This window comes from Planococcus citri, chromosome 4 (assembly GCF_950023065.1).
Source record: "Planococcus citri chromosome 4, ihPlaCitr1.1, whole genome shotgun sequence".
NCBI classification, from domain to species: Eukaryota; Metazoa; Arthropoda; class Insecta; order Hemiptera; family Pseudococcidae; genus Planococcus; species Planococcus citri.
Genome location: NC_088680.1, coordinates 66,048,585 through 66,069,848, shown reverse-complemented (window position 1 = coordinate 66,069,848; position 21,264 = coordinate 66,048,585). Strand labels below are relative to the sequence as shown.

Genomic DNA, 21,264 nt, shown 5'->3' with positions numbered 1-21,264 from the left:
AAAAATCGATTCAAAAGTAGGCTAGCAAAGCTTTAAGGAAACCATGGAGCATACCCTAACAATAGTCTAAAAAATCGAAAAAAAAATCACTCGAACCCACATCATTTAAAAACAAAAAACAACATCTCGATACTAAAATCAAAAATCGTATATATTTCGTATTTTAACTGGCAACAAATCAAGTTTATTAAAAAATAAAACAAAAGTTGTCGAGCCATCAGCATTGGCCAATTTCTTACGTAAAACCTTTCCATCTCCATCAGGTACATCTGCTCTAGCTCTATTTTGGAACGAAATCATTCGCAAAGATTGAAACCACTAAAAACTACTACCTACAAATTTTTCTTGCACAGCAAGGTATAAATTATTCAAACTTATAAGTTTTTGATTGCGACTTCCCGTTGTGATTCGTAAAGAATTTTTTTTTAAATACTACATTACTACGTAATAGTATTCTTAAATGTTATTAGGTAACTATTTTAACTTAAAACTTGATTTGGTTCCTTAATTATTAATAATCGTATTCGAAAAATTGTGATTCGTAGTGAAGATCATCAGTACACCAACGTACAGGTTAGAAATTTGCAGCACTGTACATTACAAGTACAATTACTTCGCAAAGTTATACTACCTATGTACATTTTAATAATACAAGTATTATGTACAATATTCTACATACTCGTAGATAGAGTCTACAGTTATAAATTTCTAGACCTAACAAAACCACAAACACATGCTACATGCACTCGAATAGTTATTTAAAAAAAATGTAAATACTTAAAAACGAGGAACAAAAAGTATAAAAATAATCAAACAAAGAACAAATCAAATTAGGCAAGGTCGATCCTGAATTATTCCGGATTACATACTTTATTAGTCGAATTTCGTTATTAGTCCAGGAAAATCAGCCCAAAAAAGAGGGGTTCATTGGGAAAAGTGAGGTAGAAAGCTGAATTTTGATTTCAAAGAAGACCTGAGATTTTTTGCCACGAATTCGAAAAAGTTTTCATTTTCTAACCACAGATTTAAAAAATCCTGATTCATGGCCAGAAATTGAAAAAAAATCTCAATTTTAGTCGAGTCTTCCAAAAAGTCAAGAATTTTTGCCGGAAATTTAAAAGAGCCTCGGTTTTTTTGCCAGAGTAAAGAAAGTGCTGATATTTTTTCAGGATTTAAAGTCGTGATTTTTGTCAGAAAAAAAACTCTCGGTTTTTCAGCGAGAGTTTAAAAAAAGACCTGATTTTTGTCAGAAATGAGAAATAGTCTCGATTTTTTAACCAGAGATTTCAAGAAGCCCTGATTTTTTGCCAGAAATTGATAAAAAAAATGTTTGAAAAAAATTCTGTTTTTTTTTAATTCAAAAAAGTTCCAATAGTTGTCAATTTGAGAAAATTTTGATTTTTCAAGAGAGAGATTCAAAAACTTCTGATTTTTTTTCAAGATTTTAACGAATAAGCCACAATTTTTATCGGAAATTTGAAAAAGATCACAATTTTTTAGCCAACATTTGGAAAAATTCCTGTTTTATTCAGTAATTCAAAAATGTCTCCATTTTCCAACTGTCTTGATATTTTGTCAGAATTTTTTTTTTAGTCTTAATTTTTGTCAAGATTTCAGTAAGTACAGAAAAGTCTTGATTTTTTCCTAAAATTCAAAAATTTAAAAGTCTTGATTTTTTCCTAAAATTCAAAAATTTTCCATCTTTTGATTTTTTTATAAATGAGATTTTTGCAAGAACTTTAAAAGTCTTAATTTTTTAGTCCAAAAATTCAAAAATTTCAATTTTGGCAGAAAATTTGACATTTGTTTGTTTTTGACAATTTGTCAAAAAATAGGATTTTTCCTACCATTTGAACAAAAAAGAACTGCAAGACACAACTTTTTGTAAATTACTTGGCTTGTGTTTGACAATTTTGAATTTTTGACAAGTTACAGGATCATTTTTTACTTGAAAAAAAAAATCCATTTTAAAAAAACACAAAAAAAATCTGAAAAACACAATTTCTTGATAAATTTTGACTTTTTGTTGGCAATTTTGAATTTTTGACAAGATCTACAGGACCATTTTTTACTTCTTAAAAAAAAACAACAAAAAAAACCTGAAAAAAACAATTTCTTGAAAAATTTTGACTTTTTTTTGGCAATTTTAATAAAATACAGGACTTTTTCTTTTTGACAAAATACAGCACCATTTTTTACTTCCTATAAAACAAAACAATTTTGAAAAAAAAAACAAAAAAACATTGAAAAACAACTTTTTTATAAAGTTTGACTTTTTTTGACAATTTTGATTTAAAAAAAAATCAGAAAAACATCACTTTTTGGCAATTTTAATAAAATACAGGACTTCTTCTTTTTGACAATTTTGAATTTTTGACAAGATACAGAACCACTTTTTACTTCCTTAAAAAAAAAAATTGAAAAAAAAACAAAAAAACATTGAAAAACAACTTTTTGATGAAGTTGACTTTTTTTTGGCAATTTTGATAAAATACAAGACTTCTTTTTGACAATTTTGAATTTTTGACAAGATACAGAACCACTTTTTACTTCCTTAAAAAAAAATAATTTTGAAAAAAAAACAAAAAAACATTGAAAAACAACTTTTTGATGAAGTTGACTTTTTTTTGGCAATTTTGATAAAATACAAGACTTCTTTTTGACAATTTTGAATTTTTGACAAGATACAGGACCATTTTTTACTTTCTTTAAAAAAAAACAATTTTGAAAAAAAACAAAAAAAACATTGAAAAACAACTTTTTGATGAAGTTTGGTTTTTTTTGGCAATTTTGATTTTAAAAAAATCAGAAAAACATCACTTCTGAGCAATTTTGATAAAATACAGGATTTTTCTGACAATTTTGAATTTATGCCAGGATACAGGACCATTTTTTACTTCTTTTTTTAAATAAAAAATAAAACAATTTTGGAATAAGTATACAAAAAAAAACTGAAAAACACAACTTCTTGATAAATTTTGACTTTTTTTTACAATTTTAATTTTTTTTAAAAATCAGAAAAACATCACTTCTAGGCAATTTTGATAAAAGACAGCCAAGACAGGACTTTTTAGTTTTTCTGACAATTTTTGAATTTTTGACAAGATACAAGACCATTTTTTACTGTTTTTTTTTTTTTTTTTGAAAAAAAAAAACAATTTAAAAAAAAACAAAAAAAACAAAAAAATTTTTTTTGATAAATATTGACTTTTTTGGCAATTTTAATTGAGTATAAAAAAAATCAGAAAAACATTACTTTTTGGCAATTTTGATACAATATAAGGATTTTATTGACAACTTCGGTGAACCATACGTGACTTTTTAGTTTTTTTTTTGACAAACTGGACAAGAAAATAGATATAATCTTTTCTATAATTTTGACAAAAAAAAGTAGCAATCGAAAAACAGGACTTTTTTCGGCAATTTTGACAAATCACAGTATTTTTTGAGGACAATTTTGGCAGAAAACTTGACATTTGTTTGTTTTTGACAATTTTTTGAAAAATATGTAGGATTTTTTTGTCTATTTCAACAGAAAGGAACCAAAAACCAAACTTCTTGGTCAATTACTTGACTTTTGTTTGACAAAACTAGGACTTTTTTTGGGCAATTTTGACAAATCACAGTATTTTTTGAGGACAATTTCGGCAGAAAACTTGACATTTGTTTGTTTTTGACAATTTGTTGAAAAATATGTAGGATTTTTTTGTCCATTTTAACAAAAAGGAACAAAATCCAAACTTTTTTGTGAATTATACTTGACTTTTGTTTGACAAAACTAGGACTTTTTTGGGCAATTTGGATTTTAAAAAAACACAACTTCTTAATGACCATTTTGACAAAATACCGGATTTTCTTTTTGACAGTTTGGCAAAAATTTGACCTTGGTTGACAATTTTTTTTAAATACAGGAATTTTCTAACAAGAAACAATAAGTATTTCTTGAAACAATTTTGACAGAAAAATACGATTTTTTGAAGATTGCAGCAAAATGCCAAAAACAGGACTGTTCTGATAATTTTGGCAGAAAATAACTTTGTGGCAATTTTGACAAAAAAATAGTGATTAAATTTTCTAGAAAACAAAATTTTTCCTCAAGGATCAATATTATTGAAGAGACTCAGGCCAAAAACCAAATTTGGGCAGGGCTTAGATTCAGAATAGGGGAGAACGATCACCAGGGACGCGAAGGCACTTTCCCAATGGAATGCTAATTTTCCTAAACTATACATACGTATTCCGTACATAAATCCACGATTCGGATACAGAAAACCAGCTCATTATAGTTAATCAGTGACTTGGTGCACGTATTCGTAATAATTAATAATAATAAAAATATTAAATAAATAAAAATTAAAACAAATTGAAAAACAAAATTAGTCAGCTAGGTATCATGTACTACGTAGACAAAATCAAAACTCACAGCCGTAATATCCGAAGGGCATTACTTTTAAAACAAAAGAGTTAAACTTACTCGTATATTTAAACAATATACTCGCTTAACGCTCATCCTATAGAGTTACCTACACACCACACAGTGGTCATTAAAAATCATAACACTCGATTCAATCATCGATAACGACACAGGGCTCAATTTTCTCAGCAACATCCATCGGTACTGGGATTTTCAGTTTCAATGGCAGAGCCCCATTATTACCATCTCGAAGTTTTTGAACTTGATCGTTGGTTAATGGAACGTGAGTACCGTTGGCTAAATTCACGACGTATTGCAACGTACCATTATCCGAATGAATTCCGATAGCTCCTTCAATTTCTTTGAACGAGTTGCCTCTTTCGTTGATTTTATTGATAACTTTAGGAATCACGGTAACATTACGACCTAATTTAGAGCTTAGGGTATTCCTTCCATAATTAGTATTATTTTTAGGCGGCATCGAATGAGACATTTGTCTATTAAATGTAGGTGGCGTCGTCGAAGGTGGTTGACTTGGTCGGAACCGGGCCGATTTATTATAGAAATTGAGTGGAGTTCTGGACACTTGTTGTTGTTGTTGTTGTTGCTGCTGCATCGAAGGAGTAAATCGAATAGGCATGTTTTGATTAACCACCAGTAGTTTATTATTCGAAGCTTGAGCGTTAATAAACGCACCGGTAGCGTTAACGATACGAGGAACTTGATGATTCCGCATTGCAGCAGCGTTCGCAGCAGTAATACCCTGAGCTCTATACGCGGACGGTGGATAAGGCTGCATTTGGTATTGCGGAGCCGAACCTCCTTGAAAGCTATTCTGATTCGTGGTGATAATATACGCGTTACTGATCACTTGAGGTTGTCCTACGATAGCAAAAGTCGCAGGATGGACACCAGAATACGTATTCCCAGCGTTCGGCGGTGCTGAAGATGAAACTATCGAGTTATTCAGCAAAGGTGTACCTTGCGATGGCATTTGAAGACTACCCTGGCTGACGATCCGAGGTAAAGGAGCGCATTCCCTCGATTTCGAAATATTCTCGGAATTGTTTTGTAATCTCGCCAAAGATACCACTTTTATCTTCTGTTCCGGTTTACTTTTATCTTCTTCTTTCATAGCGTAATTTTCTTGCGAAGTAGTCGTCGTTGCAGTCGCCGAATCCATGATATCGAGTTCTTCTTCCTTTTTAATGGTCGTCGGATCTATCTCCATTATGGCTGGTTTGGGCCCAGTCGTTTCGGGTTCGGCTGCGACCGATTCTGGTTCGTTTCTTCGGCGATATTTTCGTTTCCTTCGGTTAGAATCTTCGGCGTTTTGTTTCAGTTGTTTGACTAATTTATTTTTCGGTAATTTTCTGCTCTTCTTTTTGGGCGCGTCCCAGTCGTCGTCCGAGTCGTCGCCTTCCGAGTAGATTTCTTCGGCTGATTCCGAATCGCTTTCGTCGCTGAAGATCTTGTTATCGAACATGTTGTAACTGGGTACCGAGCTTCGTCTTCGGCGACCGCTGTACGTGGAGGTTTCTGAAATCACATCGTTGTACATATGTGAGAACTAGAGAAATTTTGACAAAAAAGCAGGACCTTTTTCTTGGCAATTTCGACAAAAGTTCGGGCTTTTTGATATTTTGGGTAAAATAAAATCAGGATTTTATTGACAATTTTGATAAAAAACAAACCATTTCGGCAAAATGTACTTTTTAAAGGCAATTTGACAATTTTAACAAAAATGTAATCAAAAACTCAACTTTTTGACAATTCTGGCAAAAGCATAATATTTTTTTTTTTGACAATCATGATTTTAAAGAAGGCGTTAATTGACAATTGTGGTAACCAACCGAACTCCTTTGTCTAACTTTCTAAAAAACAGGACTCTTTTAACCATTTTAATAGAAAATAACTAAAAAACTGAAAAGTACGATTTTTTGTGAACTACTTGACTTTAGTTTGACAGTTTTGGTAAACTACAGGACCATTTTTTACTTTTTTTTTTTGAAATTTAAAAAAAAAACAAAAAATACATTTTTTGATAAAATTTTGACAAAATACAGGACTTTTTTTTAGAAATTTTTACAAAAAATATTGATAACATTTTTTAAACAATTTTATGACAGAAAAATCTCAGCTTGTTGACAATTCTGACAATGAATTAACAGTACCTATTTTATTGACAATTTTGACAGAAAACTTGACCTTAGTTGACAATATTTGCAAATTGCAGGACTTTTTTTGACAAGAAAAAGGAAGGTATTTTTGAAAACATTTTTGACAAAAAAACAGGACTTTTCGACAATCTTGACAATTTTGGCAGAAAAACGGGACATCTTTTTGACGATTTTAATAAGAAAGCAGGATTTTCAGAGAATTTTAGTTTAGCAGAAAAAGGTCATTTTTTGACAATATTGACAAAAGGTGTGACATTTGTGTGGCACAATTTTGACAAAAAATAGCACCCAAGTATTTCATTGACAATTTTGACAGAAAAATAATTTTTTTAAAGATGTTGACAGAAATACGGGACCTAAATTTTGACAATTTTGACAAAAGACAGGACTTTTTAAAATTTTTTTTACAAATAATGTTAAATTATTATTTTTTTACCATTTTGATAGAAAAACCCCAGCTTTTCGACAATTTTTGCAGAAAAGCAAAAACACAAAGCAAACATTTTCTATGATACCGTTTTTTCAGTTTTTTTGACAATTTTGGCAAAAACAGAACTTTTTTTTGACGATTTTACAAAATACAGGTTTTTTGGCAATTTGGACAAAGAATGTGATTTTTTTTAGATAATTTTGACAAGAATCCAACTTTTTAACAATTCTGACAAAAGTAGGTAGGACTAGGTGTAGGTATATTACTTTTCCAACAATTTTGACAGAAAAGTACATTTTATGGACAATTTTTACAACTCATGGTTCTCTGGAAAAACAGAGAAAGTGTCAATTTTTGGCCAAGTAGGAAGTCAAAAAGTGTCAATTTTTGTCAAAATTGTAAAAAGTGTCAATTTTGGTCAAAATTTCAGAAAAAGTCAATTTTTGCGGAAAAAAAAAGCTAAAACGCACCAATTTTTGGCAACATATTCAAAAAGTCAAAAAGTGTCAATTTCTCCCAAAATTGTCAAAAAGTGTCATTGTTTTTACCAAAATCGTCAAAAAGTGCTACATTTGTCATAATAGTCAAAAAGGGTCGATTTTTGCCCAAACAGTCAAAAAGTGTAATTTTTTACCAAAATTGTCAAAAATGGTCAAGTGTTGTCAAAATTGTCAGAGAAAGTCAATTTGGGGGGGGGGGAGTGAAACGCACCAATTTTCGGCAACATAGTCAAAAAGTTGAAAAGTGTCAATTTCTCCCAAAATTGTCAAAAAATGATATTTTCTGCCAAAAAGGTCCAAAAGTATAATTTTTTGCCAAAGTTGTCAAAATTGTCAGAGAAAGTCAATTTTTGGGGGAAAAAAGGCAAAACACACCAATTTTTGGCAACATAGTCAAAAAGTCATAAAGTGTCAATTTCTCCCAAAATTGTCAAAAAGTGTCATTTTTTTTACCAAAATCGTCAAAAAGTGCTATACTTGTCATAATAGTCGAAAAGGGTCAATTTTTGCCCAAACAGTCAAAAAAGTAATTTTTCACCAAAATTGTCATAAATGGTCAAGTGTTGTCAAACTTGTCAGAGAAAGTCAATTTTTGAGGGGAAAAAAAGGTAAAACGCACCAATTTTCGGCAACATAGTCAAAAAGTTGAAAAGTGTCAATTTCTCCCAAAATTGTCAAAAAGTGATATTTTCTGATTTCTGCCGAAAAGGTCCAAAAGTATAATTTTTTGCCAAAGTTGTCAAAATTGTCAGAGAAAGTCAATTTTTGGGGGAAAAAAGGTAAAACGCACCAGTTTTTGGCAACATAATCAAAAAGTCATAAAGTGTCAATTTCTCCTAAAACTGTCAAAAAGCGTCAACTTTTGATAACACTGCCAAAAAATGACAATTTTTGCAAAAATTGTCAAAAAGTGCTATTTTTTGCCGAAATTGTCAAAAAGTGCTATATTTGTCATAATAATCAAAAATGGTCAACTTTTGACAAAATTGTTGAAGTGTCATTTTGTGCCAAAATTGTCAAAAAGTGTCAGTTTTTGCCCAAATTGTCAAAAAGTGCAATTTTTGCAAAAAATTGTCAAAGAGTGTCTTTCTTGCCGAAATTGTTGAAAAGTGCTATTTTTGTCATAATAGTCAAAAAGGGTCAATTTCTGCCAAAATAGTCAAAAAGTGTAATTCTAACTGTCAAAAAGCATCAATTTTTGCCAACATTGCCAAAAATGACAACTTTGGCAAAAATTGTCAAAAAGTGTCGTTTTTGGCCTAAATTGTCGAAAAGTGCTATTTTTGTCATGATATAATAGTCAAAAACGGTCAATTTCTGCCAAAATTGTCAAAAAGTGTAATTTTCTGCCAAAATTGTCAATAAGCGTAAATTTTTGCCAACATTGTCAAGATTGTCAAAAAATTACCATATTTTTGTAAAAAATTGTCAGGACGAGAATCAATTTTTGACAAGTTGACAAAAAAAGTGCAATAAAAATAGTCACAAAGTGACCTTTTTTGACACAATTGCCAAGAAGTGGCTATTTTTGTCAAAATAGTAAGCGAGTTCATTTTGACAAAAAACTGAGTATTTTTTTAACAATTTTGGCAGAAAACTCGACATTTGTTTGTTTTTGATGAAAATATGACTTTTTTTGACCATTTCAACAAAAAGGAACTAAAAAACAATTTTGATAAAAAAAAACAAAAAAAAAAACAGAAAAAACAACTTCTTGACTATTTTAATAAAATGCCTACAGGACTTTTTTGACAATTGTGGCAGAAAACGATTTTTAGGTAATTTTGATAAAGAACAGCAGGTATGTTTTATTTTTGATAAAAAATTATAATCAAATTTTTTTGACAATTTTGACAGAACAACCTCAACTTTTGGTCAATTTTGACAAAGGACAGTATTTTTTGACAATTTTGGCATAAAACTTGACCTCAGTTGATATTTTTTTTTTGTTTTTTCTTTCTGACAAGAAACAGTTTGACAAACTGAAAAAAACAGCACCTTTGCCATCATTTAGATAAGTTTAATAACAGTTAGGACTTCTTGACGATTTTTTCAAAGAAGCATGACTTTTGTGTGGATGAAAATTTTTTGTCAGCCAGTTAGGATACCCCTTCACCGCTTCGTTTTTTTCCTTACTTATTACGGGGGAAGGGGGATGCCCTATTTTCATCTAAAAAAAATCCCGAACTAGCACAAATACATCAATCAAAGTAAGCAATTTTCCTAATTTACCAGAAGATGATAATTCGTCGTTCAACGGTTCATCTTTAATTTCAGTTTTAATGAAAAGTCCATCGGCATCGGTTTCATTGGTAAGCTGCTCGTCATTGCCATCGATTCTTTGGTCATCCTTCACCTCATCGGTGGTATTTGAACTGAAACGAGTTTCATCTTCATCCGTATTATCGACACTTTTACCCAGGGTGCTTTTGCTGACAGGAGAATCGCAAATCGAATCGTCAGCTTCGCTGGCATGTGTTTGTTCACTTTCACCGTTTTCTTGACACTCGTTCGAAGCATCTTCTACGTCCGAAGGATCATCATGCCAACTGTAAAATCATGTTTAAAATATTAACAATAAATTCAATACTGTTTACGAAACAAATAAGGAATCATTACTCTGAGTTGTGGCTTCTCCATTCGTCGTATAATTTCATTCTAGCTCGATTAGTCCGCTCGATGTATAAATTTTCATTCTCGATAATTCTATTCTCTAGATCGCGTAAAGATTCGATCACTTCGTAATTCGTCGATTTGCCATCTTTTTTCGAAGGTTCCGCGTCCGAATAAATAAGCTCGTCGATTAAACAGCGTAATCCTTCGACCGAGTCAGCTACCATTTCGAAATTCGTGCATCCTTTAGGGAAAAATTTCTTCAACGTTTCGTTTGAAAAATCTAGCGAAGAAAATACATACACACGCGTTAATACACTTCGATAAACACGTCTACGCGGAATAAAAATGTGAAAATGATGATTTTTACCATCGTAAAATTTATTATTTGAGCTGACGTCATCCTCCTGAATGAAAAAAAAAACGAACGAACGAACATTAATACGGGAATTATTATCATTGCGATGTACAACGTAAATTTTTAAACAGGTGTGAAAATTTCTATCTTACTATTAATTTTTGTTTGTACAGACGGAAATCGAGAAAAGTGTTGAAAAACAGATAACCGTATCCAAATTTATCACGACCGATCGTTTCCGATGTGAATATTTTTTCATCGGCGTTCGCAATCGCTTCTTTGATATTGGATCTTTCGTACTGAAAATTTGCAAAATACAACATTAAAATTGTAAAAATTAATAAATTGATGATTTCGAATTTCGATGCAAAAACACTTACCACAAAATGATCGCATAAAGATTTAACGGTTACAACTTTCTGACGGTAGGATAAGTCTTCGTAGGATGAATTCAGCAACGGATTCGTTTCGCCGAGAATTCTAAAGAATTCTGGTTCAATGCCAACGACACGAGATGCCTGTTTTGATACAATTTCATACTTTAGAATGAAAATATGATTTCAATAAAGATACTAGATAATGAAACCGGCGTAAGATACCTCATCATCGTCGTGATTATTGTCTTCGTAAATCATATACCATTCAATTAAGAGATCTTTCAATTTAGTCATTAAATCATCGTACGAAGGAGACTCTTCGGAATTTTCCTCTCTGAAAAAAAAATAATTCGAAAAAATGAAACACGAATTTCGAGAAAAAATCCAGACTTTTTTCCATTATGTACTTACAAAAGTAGTAAAGATAAAATTTCCTTGAACGAATTCGAATATTTCGGAATTAAAAACATACGCTCGATTTCGATCTGACAATACGCTTCTCTGGCAAGTGTATCGCCGATTAAGTGGAAGAATTGGCCGATTTGAGGTAACTATACACATTCATAAACGATTTTAATTTAATATTTTATCGATTTATCAAGCTGAACGAAATATTTGAGATACTGACTTGCACAACATCAAACGTAGTATTGGAATTATCTTCCAAACCCAAAACTTCTCTCTCCCATTTCAGAATTTGTTTTTTATTGGAGCAGTAATTGGCCAGATCTGATTTAATGCGGTAGTCTTCGTCTTCTGATATTCTACGTTTTCTCCACGTTCTTAGCATTAAATTCGAACACCCTTTTCCTGCGCAAAATAAAAATTACGAGTGTAAATAACCAGATTTAATCATTCGAATTATTTTCTAATGGTATTTATTTCGTAAAAGCATTGACAATTTAGCAAAAGAAAGTGTTTTTTGGTCATTTTTGGCAAAAAAGCGAGACATTTTGATAATTTTTGGAATTTTTCCAAGCAGCAAGAATTTTTGTAAGTTTTGAAAAAACGAGAATTTTTCACAATTTTCAGCAAAACGCGAGGTTTTGGCAAATTTGGCAAAAGAAACGCTTTTTTGGTCATCTTTAGCAAAAAAACGAGACTTTGACAATTTTTTGAAAAATTTGAGCTTTTGGACTTCTTTTTTTTTTTGAAAGCAAAAAACAACAATTTTTTGTTACTTTTTCAAATGGCGAAAATTTTTGCAAACTTTTTGAAAAATCAAGAATTTTTAACAATTTTTGGAGAAAAGAAAAATTTTAAAAATTTTAGCAAAAATGAGGACTTTAATTATTGGCAAAAAAGTTCAACCTTTTGACAATTTCTGGAAAATAAAAACGAGACTTTTTGGTAACTTGTGAAAAAAAGCACAAATTTAACAATTTTAACAAAAAGTTGCAATTTAAAAGAACAAAATTATAGTAAAAAAAACAAGATTTTTGTATAATTGAGAGGGGAAAAGAGGGGGAAGGATTATGACTTTTTGGAATTTCTTGCAAAAAAATTACAAATTTTTGTCAATTTCCGAAAAATTAGAAACTTTTGACAATTTTTTCCAAAAAGTAAGAATTTTTGGGAATTATTTATTCACAAAAAAACAAAACAGCTTTTGGTTAATTTTTGGGAAAAAAGTGAGACTTCTAAGTAAATTTTGGAGAAAAGGAGAGACTTCTTCAAGTTAGACACTTTTTTCTTCATTTTTGTCAAAAAAGCGAGACTTTTTTGCAACTTTTTTGATAAAAAATAAAAAATTAGATTTTTGAGCAATTCTCGGGGGGAAGATGAGATTTTTCAATAATTTCGCCAAGGTGCGGAAATTTGTGTCAATTTTTGTCAAAAGCAAAATATGTGAGACTGTTTGAAATATTTTTCAAGAAAATCACAACTTTTTGCAATTTTTCTAACCAGCAAAAATTTTAGTAAACTTTTGAAAAAACGAGAATTTTTAACAATTTTTGGCAATACGTGAGGTTTTGAAAATTTTAGAAAAAAATAGGTTTTTTGGTAATTTTTGGAAAAAAAACGAGACTTTTTGAAAATTTTTGGAAAAATTTGTAACTTAAAATATTTTTAAGCAACAAAAAAAGCGAAAAATTTCAGCTATTTTGGTAACTAGCGAGATTTGTTCACTTTTTGAAAAAACAAGAATTTTTAACAAGTTCTGGAGAAAAGAACGATTTTGACAACTTTTGTAAAAAAGCAAAAATTTGACAATTTTAATAAAAATTTGCTGTTTTTAGGGAGTTATTTGCAAAAAACAGTACTTTTTCCCAATTATTCTCAGAAAAGCAAATTTTTTCTTGAACTTTATCGTAAAAAAAAAAACAAATTTTTGTGATAATTTTATTGGGTAGCTTTCCCTAAAAAAGCAAGACTTTGACAATTTTAGCAAAAAGCAAGAGTTTGTTGACAATTATTGACCAAGAATAATGCTTTTTTGCATTTTTTGTCGAAAGCGTTTTTTTTTTTTTTTTTTTTTTGATGACGTTTTCTGACAATAAAAACAAAACTTTTGGGTACTTAGGAGAGGCGGGAGGAGAGGGGGCGGAATTACGACTTTTTGAAACGTTTTGCAAAACGATAACAAAATTTTGACAATTTCTGAAAAAGCAGGAATTTTTTACAATTTTTGAAAAAAAGTAGGATTTTTTGGGAATTATTGTTTTGGGAAAAAAGCGAGACTTTTAGATAATTTTTGGAGAAAAAGAAAGACTTTCTCAAGTTAGACACTTTTTTCTCCATTTTTGGCAAAAAAGCGAGACTTTTTCGCAACTTTCTTGGTAAAACTGAGATTTCTGAGAAAATTTCAGGTAAAAGATGGGATTTGTCAATATGTACTTAATTTTGCCAAGAAGCGAAAATGTTGGTCAATTTTTGTCAAAAAGCAAAACTTTGACAAGTTTAGCAAAAAGCAGGACGTTATTGGTAATTATTGGCAAAATGAGACTTTTTCGATTCAGCCATGAAATCACTTTCAAGGTTACTTTTTCCGTTCAGTCGAACCAAAAATGTTGATATGCTCTAATCAGAAGCAAACTCGAATAATACCGTAGAATTTCGAAGCGGAAAAATAAACTGTCAAAATTGACGCACCTTTATTCCTGTAACGATTCCAGATTTTCGTTACAATTTTATCCGTATTTTTACCATGAGTTTCCTCCAGGGAACATAGAATTCTTAAATCTCTGAAAAAATATTCCAACGAACATGAAATAAATTCTATAATGATCCGAGCACTTATTCAACTCCACGCAATTGGTGAAAATATTTACCTAGGCAACATGAGTAATTGCTTTTCCATCAATCGTTCCATTTTGACACATTGCTCACTCATGAGAGTTTTCGGTCCCCAAAAATAATAACAGTTTTCGAACACTAGACGCATATCTTTCACTATCTCTACTAATGAATTGTACTCGACATCGAATATCTTTCTTTTAACTGTAAAACAAATCAGAAAAAATTGTTACAAAGATGCGAAATTCCACAATATAAGAATCAGATCATGAATAATTTACTTTCGTCAAACCACATAGGATTTTTGATAACATCGTAGTACTCCTTTCCGGCCAGTTTTTCATTGGCAGGTTTTTCGAAAAATGAACTGTCCTTCAAATGGTACGCTATAACTTGTAAGATTCTACGCAGAAAATAATGGAAAAAGATGAAATAAAATCGATAATCTAAGAACTTGCACAAGTAACTCATCTCGTACCGGTATCCTTTGATTATTTGTACTCGAAGATCGCTATTATACTTTTCTAATATCTTTTGGGGAAGATCGTCTTCGGCACGAGAGTCGGATACCTCTTCTTGTTTATCTGAAGCTTCAACATCAGTCATGTTTGTAATCTAAACAAAACAGTAATATCGTTAATGCGCGAAACAAAACAAAACAAAAAAATGAAACCAACACTAACGTATTTTTAATTCCTCTCAAGCGTAGAAACAAAAACAAAAGGCTTTCCTTATTCGACGAGTAAATTAATGAAAACCGTACGCATTAGTCGATTACACCAGCAGTATTTCGGCATCGTCTAGCGTCATTCGACGCAACATGGTGTACGTAACGTACCATCGTAATTACAGCAGGCCTACGAATAATACGCAAAGTTTTCGCCGAAAATTGGCGAATAATAAGGCGATAAAGAAGAAAATCAAAACCATATATCACGTTACAAAAAACGATCTGGTTGAAACAGCTCACGAATATTCTCAAAATAGTTCTTTACACGGTTTACGTTACGTTGGCAATAAAGATTTACACGTCATCGAAAGGTAAGTAACTATTAATGTAAATAATTCTTCGTTTTATTTTCTTCGCAATTACCTTCAGAAACAGATCAACTGATTTCTAAACTAATGAAAAACCCAACAGGTTGTTTTGGATCATATCATTCACGTTGGCGAGCTGCGCTTCTGGATACTTTATCAACGATTTGTTGCAAAAATGGTACGAAATGCCGGTGATTATGTCTCTTTCTGCCAAGTCCACCTCCTTGACGACAATTCCATTTCCGGCGATAACAATCTGTAACATGAATAACGTTAGGAAAACAATGGCAGAGCAAATTTTATCGTGAGCTTCAACTCTAAATTGTTGCGAAACTCGAAACTATATTTATCTAATATCAACTATCGTCATCGCAGAACAAACGACTCAATTTTAGAACAATCCTTACTGGAAGATTTCTGCGAAGAAGATACCTTACTGGAGAGTACGATGGAAGACAACAATACGAGTTCGTGGCATCAAGTTCAGAACTTCATGGTTAAAGTATCTCAACCCTGTCACGAGATGATTGTCTCGTGTAAATGGCACGGCGAACAGCAGAATTGTTACGAGATATTCAATTCTGCTCTGACAGACGAAGGAATGTGCTGCTCGTTTAATAAAGTCAAGAACGATCTCATATTTCGTAATCCGTACGAGTAAAATATTAAACGTATCTAAGCCCCGAAAGTTTTTCGATGAAATACTCTGCTGAGGATCTTTTTATACTTTTTTAGGAGCCATTTCTCCGATGTAAATATTACGTTTCCATTTACGTACGTTGATTGGACACCAGAACGAGGGTATCCGAGAGATACTCCTTTAAATCATATACCTTGGAGACCATGGGGAGCTGGAAGTCATCTCGGATTGACTATTGTTTTGAACGCTGAACTGGACGAGTATTATTGTTCGTCAGAAGCTAGTCATGGATTCAAAGTGAGTTCAATTTCGTCCATCGAAGACTCTTTTCTCGATGTTTAAAATTACCATTTTTAATATTCGCAGGCAACTCTTCATAATCCGGTCGAGACACCTAAAATTTCAGCTTTTGGAACATTACTAAGACCAGGAACAGAAACCCAAGTGATAATATCTCCTATCATAAATCTCGCCTCGCTTCAATTGACTAAAATAAACCAGGATAAAAGGCAATGTTTCTTTTCTGATGAAAAAGTTCTACGATTTTACAGAACTTACACTCAACGAAATTGTATTTTAGAATGCGAATCGAATTTCACCTTATACTTCTGTCAATGCGTTATGTATTATATGCCAAGTACATTCGAATATATACATCTATTTTTGAAATTTTTTCTATCGTAGGCTTGATTCGTAAAATATTATTTTGCAGAAGATTCGACGACTCGAATTTGTGGCAAACAAGACATACCTTGCGCTAATCGAGCCAAATGTTCGTATAATAGGTCAATAATTTCAACTCTATTTTAATTTAAATAATCACGTTGATTATTCTACAGTGGCGATGGAAACGAAGTTAGGATGGTTGTATATGAACGCGACGAAACGAAATCACAACACTCAGAAGCCGAATTGCGGTTGCCTACCGGGTTGCTTTTCCATAATATACGAAAAAAAGGAATTTTCCAGTGATATTTCATCGAAATTCAAAGTCAAAGACCCTTTCTACTACAGGTTTGTGATTTCCAACCAAGTACGATGTATTCGTTTGATTATCCATATCGTGTTTTTGATCAAAGTGCACTTTCAGAAAGAACATGGCTATGGTGCATTTTTTCTTCACAGACGCCCAGTTCACGAGCATAATTAAAGGGGAACTTTTCGGTACGACAGAACTACTCTGTAAGTTTAAATGCAACAGTAGCGAATTCGGGTTATCAATAATATATTAACGAAAGAGTACTCAGATCTGTGCAGTGTGTCCTACTAATACTCGTACACTTACAGCAGGAACTGGTGGTTTGCTCGGTTTATTTATGGGATTCAGTTTCTTGAGTGTGTTCGAAGCTCTCTACTTCGCTACATTACGATTCTGGTGCTCAATTAGGCAGAAACGAAAGCATGTCAGTGAAAAGATAGCTGCATCGAAAATTACCCCCAAGACGTTGTATCCTTTCTATAAATAAAATATTACAGTGGTTAAATTACAACAGGAATGTATTACAAGATGGATATAGGATTTGGTGGAGACTCACCGAAAGTTTCGATACTTCTGTATTTGGCAACGATATGAAATTATTAATTAATTATTAATTACAAAAAGTATCAATAAATTTTTATCAACTCGTCTCGTTTATCTCTTCAAATTTTTTTACGAGTGTTGTTATTGTTTTTGGTGAATTCGGACTTCCACGTTCCCCAGAGGGCGATACCGTCGCGGTACGTGATTGACTAGTGATATTCTGTGCCTTCCTTGTTTACTTCTCAATCTTCTCAAAACGGGACTTTTTATCACAAACTTCGGCGATTTCAAATTCGATGTTATATTTCCATTATTTCACATTGAATAAAACTAAATTTACGTATAGAGAATTGCTTTGCGATCGTGCTATCGAGTAAATGTTGTGGTGAATTAAAATAACACTTGCAAAGAACTTTAAATTCATTTAATCGTGCAACTTTGTTTCATCCTTCTAAGCTCACTAAAACACTGTAACTCGAGGTAATATTCATTATTCACAACATATAACGATACTAGAAGTCATATATTAATCAAAAACACTAAAAAAAACACCACGAAATGTACGAAATTAATGAAATATCGTTGAAAATTAATACGAGAATGAAATCGCCGAAGTTTGTGATAAAAAGTCCCGTTTTGAAATGTAAACAACAAGAGCACAGAAATATCAACAGCCAATCAGAATGCGCGACGGTATCGCCCTCTGGGGAACGTGGAAGTCCGAATTGTGTTTTCGTTCGAATGTCCCTTTTTTGGGGTTTTCGGGTTTTCGGGCGTTATGGTTTTGGTTTTTATTCGTTTCTTTTATTTTTCGTTTCATCGTTTATCGTTTTTTCTGTGATTTTGAACTGTGACGATTTATCGCTCACCCACTACCGGGTGCTCTAAAAAATTTTCCAGTGAATTTCGCCGACGCCGAGCTTATCTGCTGCGAATACTTTTTTCTTTTATTAATTAGAAGAAAATTAATTAACAAGTAAGCATTGTACAATTACCAGTAATGTATTAACCTATAATTTAATTCATTTTCATAGTTATTTTCCTCCTGTGCTCGAGAAAAGGTAACAAAATCACTGTGTGTTTTTCATATGAGAGAACCCACGTGTACGTCCATTGAATTCATGGATAGTTTGATTTCGCTATTATAATAATTTCCCTAACGATATTTCGTGTATTTTAAATGAGAATCTACTACTGTAATCGCCTCTTTTGATATTCCACAAGTTTCATTCGTTTGTTGTTTTTTTTGAATTTCCAGCATGAGATATATTGCTTCTTATCTATTGAGCTCCTTGGGAGGCAAAGAACCCTCTGCCTCGGACATTGAAAAAATCCTTTCATCCGTCGGAATCGAAGCTGATAATGATAAAATCCAATCCGTTATTAAAGAATTGAAAGGCAAGAATGTCGACGAACTTATCGCCAGTGGTAAGATAATCCTTTTGTCTTCAACTCTCATCGTTATGTGTAGATATTAATCTGTTTACATTGATAATTACCATCTTTCGAGTTGAGATTTCACGTAAGATGATTTTTCTTCTATATTATCGTTCTTGTTGGATTAATCACTGTTCAGATGATGATCTGCTCACCTCGAGACCAATTTTGAGTCTGTTCAACGTGAAAGACGAGTTTCTCTCTGATCGAACAGTATTGCAGCTATATTTCTTGTATTTTATTCGACTACGTTATGTTGTATTTGCTTCAGTTGTGTATTTCATTATCTTGCACCGGTTTTAGTGATGAATTATTTTTCCATCTTTGATCGATCGCTGTTCAGATGATGATCTGCTCACCTCGAGACCAATTTTGAGTCTGATCAACGTGAAAGACGAGTTTCTCTCTGATCGAACAGTATTGCAGCTATATTTCTTGTGTTTTATTTTGGACTACGTTGTGTTGTATTTGCTCTAAATGTGTATCTCATTATCTTGCTCCGGTTTGAGTGATGAATTAGTTTTTCATCTTGGATGAGTCGCTGTTCAGATGATGATCTGCTCACCTCGAGACCATTTTTGAGTCTGATCAACGTGAAAGACGAGTTTCTCTCTGATCGAACAGTATTGCAGCTATATTTCTTGTATTTTATTCGACTACGTTGTGTTGTATTTGCTTCAGTTGTGTATCTCATTATCTTGCACCGGTTTTAGCGATGAATTATTTTTCCATCTTAGATCGATCGCTGTTCAGATGATGATCTGCTCACCTCGAGACCATTTTTGAGTCTGATCAACGTGAAAGACGAGTTTCTCTCTGATTGAACACTATTGCAGCTGTATTTTATTCGACTACGTAGTGTTGTATATGCTCTGAATGTGTATCTCATTATCTAGATTGCTCCGGTTGGAGTGATGAATTATTTCTCTATATTGGATCAATCGCTGTTCAGATGATGATCTGCTCACCTCGAGACCATTTTTGAGTCTGATCAACGTGAAAGACGAGTTTCTCTCTGATCGAACAGTATTGCAGCTATATTTCTTATATTTTTATGAGTGATGAATTATTTTTCCATTTTGGATCAATCGCTGTTCAAGTGATGAAACTGCTCAAGTGCTCACATCGAGACCATTTTTCAGGTCTGATTTTAACTTGATAGATAGACGATTTTCTCTCTGATTGAACAATATTTCAGTCATGATTTTCTCTCTGATTGAACAGTATTTCAGTCATTTCTTGTAATGCTCAACAATGCCCATTATGTATTTGTGCTGTATTTTCATCTCATTATATCTTGAACCGGTTTGAATGATGAAACATCTTTCCATCTTGGATTAATCACTGTTCGAATGATGATACTTCTCACTTTTATACCATCTTTCGGGTCTGATCAACATGAAGGACGATTTTCTCTCTGATCGAACAGTATTTCAGTCACCTCTTGTATTATCTAACGATGTATTGTTGTATTTACGCTACCATTTGTATTTTATTGACTTGCACCGGATTAAAAGATGAATCATCTTTTCATCTTGGACGAATCACTGTTCGAATGATGATACTACTGACCTTTATACCATCTTTCGGGTCTGATCAACGTGAAGGACGATTTTCTCTCTGATCGAACAGTGTTTCACTATAACTATGCATTATTGCATTTGCTCTAAATTCGTATCTTATTATACGTATTACACCGGTTTAAATGATGAATTCAAATTATCACCATCTTTCGACTGAGAATAATGATGTTCACTTTGTAACTGATGATGACCGGAATATTTCATCTTTTCATCTTGGACGAATCACTGTTCGAATGATGATACTACTGACCTTTATACCATCTTTCGGGTCTGATCAACATGAAGGACGATTTTCTCTCTGATCGAACAGTGTTTCACTATAACTATGCATTATTGTATTTGCTCTAAATTCGTATCTTATTATATTACTCCGGTTTGAATGATGAGTTCAAATTATCACCATCTTTCGACTGAGAATAATGATGTTCACTTTGTAACTGATGATGACCGGAATATTTTTATACAGCTTATTGATATTTTTGCATTGACGTTGATTTTATTACTATTGTTGTTTTAAATTGTTTCAGGTCGAGGTAAATTGGCTTCCATGCCCGTTGGTGGTGGTGTAGCCGTTGCTGCCGGTGGTGCTGCTCCTTCAGCCGCTGCTGCTGAACCCGCCGCTGATAAGAAAGGTATACATTTTTTCAATTTGTTATTTCAATACTTTTATTAATGGTAGTCGATTCATTTTTGTTAATTATTAATTCATATTTTTCTCGACATTACAGACGATAAAAAAGCTGCTAAAGAAGAATCAGAGGAGTCGGACGATGACATGGGTTTCGGTCTTTTCGATTAAGTTCTTGTATCTTTTTTATGTAACTTTCTTTGTTAAATATAATGTTGACAATTTTTTAATTGCTTGTTTGAAAAAGTTATGTGTGAATGAGGAAATCTTCATGACCGGTTCTCAAATTTTCATGTTGATTTTGTAA

General features: G+C 32.3%; 3 protein-coding genes across 3 annotated transcripts; 2 read left to right on the top strand and 1 right to left on the bottom strand.

Moving 5' to 3' along the window:
* Positions 1-130: 130 nt before the first annotated feature.
* On the bottom strand, positions 131-14,718 carry LOC135843399 (uncharacterized). The gene is made up of 13 exons (XM_065361271.1): positions 14,588-14,718; positions 14,391-14,512; positions 14,145-14,313; positions 13,966-14,057; positions 11,501-11,682; positions 11,284-11,423; positions 11,095-11,206; positions 10,876-11,013; positions 10,648-10,794; positions 10,508-10,544; positions 10,144-10,420; positions 9,757-10,073; positions 131-5,953 (listed from the first exon to the last, which is right to left on the bottom strand). Exons 1-13 carry the CDS (start codon positions 14,713-14,715, stop codon positions 4,566-4,568), a joined length of 3,249 nt encoding a protein of 1,082 aa, XP_065217343.1. The 5' UTR covers positions 14,716-14,718; the 3' UTR covers positions 131-4,565.
* Positions 14,718-17,415, top strand: LOC135843400 (pickpocket protein 28-like). The gene is made up of 9 exons (XM_065361272.1): positions 14,718-15,150; positions 15,251-15,451; positions 15,523-15,798; positions 15,883-16,084; positions 16,154-16,424; positions 16,500-16,559; positions 16,627-16,801; positions 16,878-16,969; positions 17,075-17,415. The coding sequence occupies exons 1-9, from the start codon at positions 14,930-14,932 to the stop codon at positions 17,251-17,253; spliced, it is 1,677 nt and encodes a 558-aa protein (XP_065217344.1). The 5' UTR covers positions 14,718-14,929; the 3' UTR covers positions 17,254-17,415.
* A 718-nt stretch (positions 17,416-18,133) lies between these two features.
* RpLP2 (ribosomal protein LP2) lies at positions 18,134-21,187 on the top strand. Its single transcript, XM_065361285.1, has 4 exons — positions 18,134-18,285; positions 18,568-18,737; positions 20,857-20,961; positions 21,058-21,187. Exons 2-4 carry the CDS (start codon positions 18,569-18,571, stop codon positions 21,126-21,128), a joined length of 345 nt encoding a protein of 114 aa, XP_065217357.1. The 5' UTR covers positions 18,134-18,285; position 18,568; the 3' UTR covers positions 21,129-21,187.
* The last annotated feature ends 77 nt before the right edge of the window (positions 21,188-21,264 follow it).

Coding starts and splice junctions, on each gene's coding strand:
- LOC135843399 (XM_065361271.1), bottom strand. CDS start 14,715: ATGACTGATGTTGAAGCTTCAGATAAACAAGAAGAGGTATCCGACTCT. Junction 14,058..14,144: donor CAATTACTCATGTTGCCTAG/GTAAATATTTTC, acceptor ATATTTTTTCAG/AGATTTAAGAATTCTATGTT. Junction 11,014..11,094: donor ATAATCACGACGATGATGAG/GTATCTTACGCC, acceptor GTATCAAAACAG/GCATCTCGTGTCGTTGGCAT.
- LOC135843400 (XM_065361272.1), top strand. CDS start 14,930: ATGGTGTACGTAACGTACCATCGTAATTACAGCAGGCCTACGAATAAT. Junction 15,799..15,882: donor GATCTCATATTTCGTAATCC/GTACGAGTAAAA, acceptor ATACTTTTTTAG/GAGCCATTTCTCCGATGTAA. Junction 16,802..16,877: donor AAAGACCCTTTCTACTACAG/GTTTGTGATTTC, acceptor GTGCACTTTCAG/AAAGAACATGGCTATGGTGC.
- RpLP2 (XM_065361285.1), top strand. CDS start 18,569: ATGAGATATATTGCTTCTTATCTATTGAGCTCCTTGGGAGGCAAAGAA. Junction 18,738..20,856: donor CGACGAACTTATCGCCAGTG/GTAAGATAATCC, acceptor AAATTGTTTCAG/GTCGAGGTAAATTGGCTTCC. Junction 20,962..21,057: donor ACCCGCCGCTGATAAGAAAG/GTATACATTTTT, acceptor TCGACATTACAG/ACGATAAAAAAGCTGCTAAA.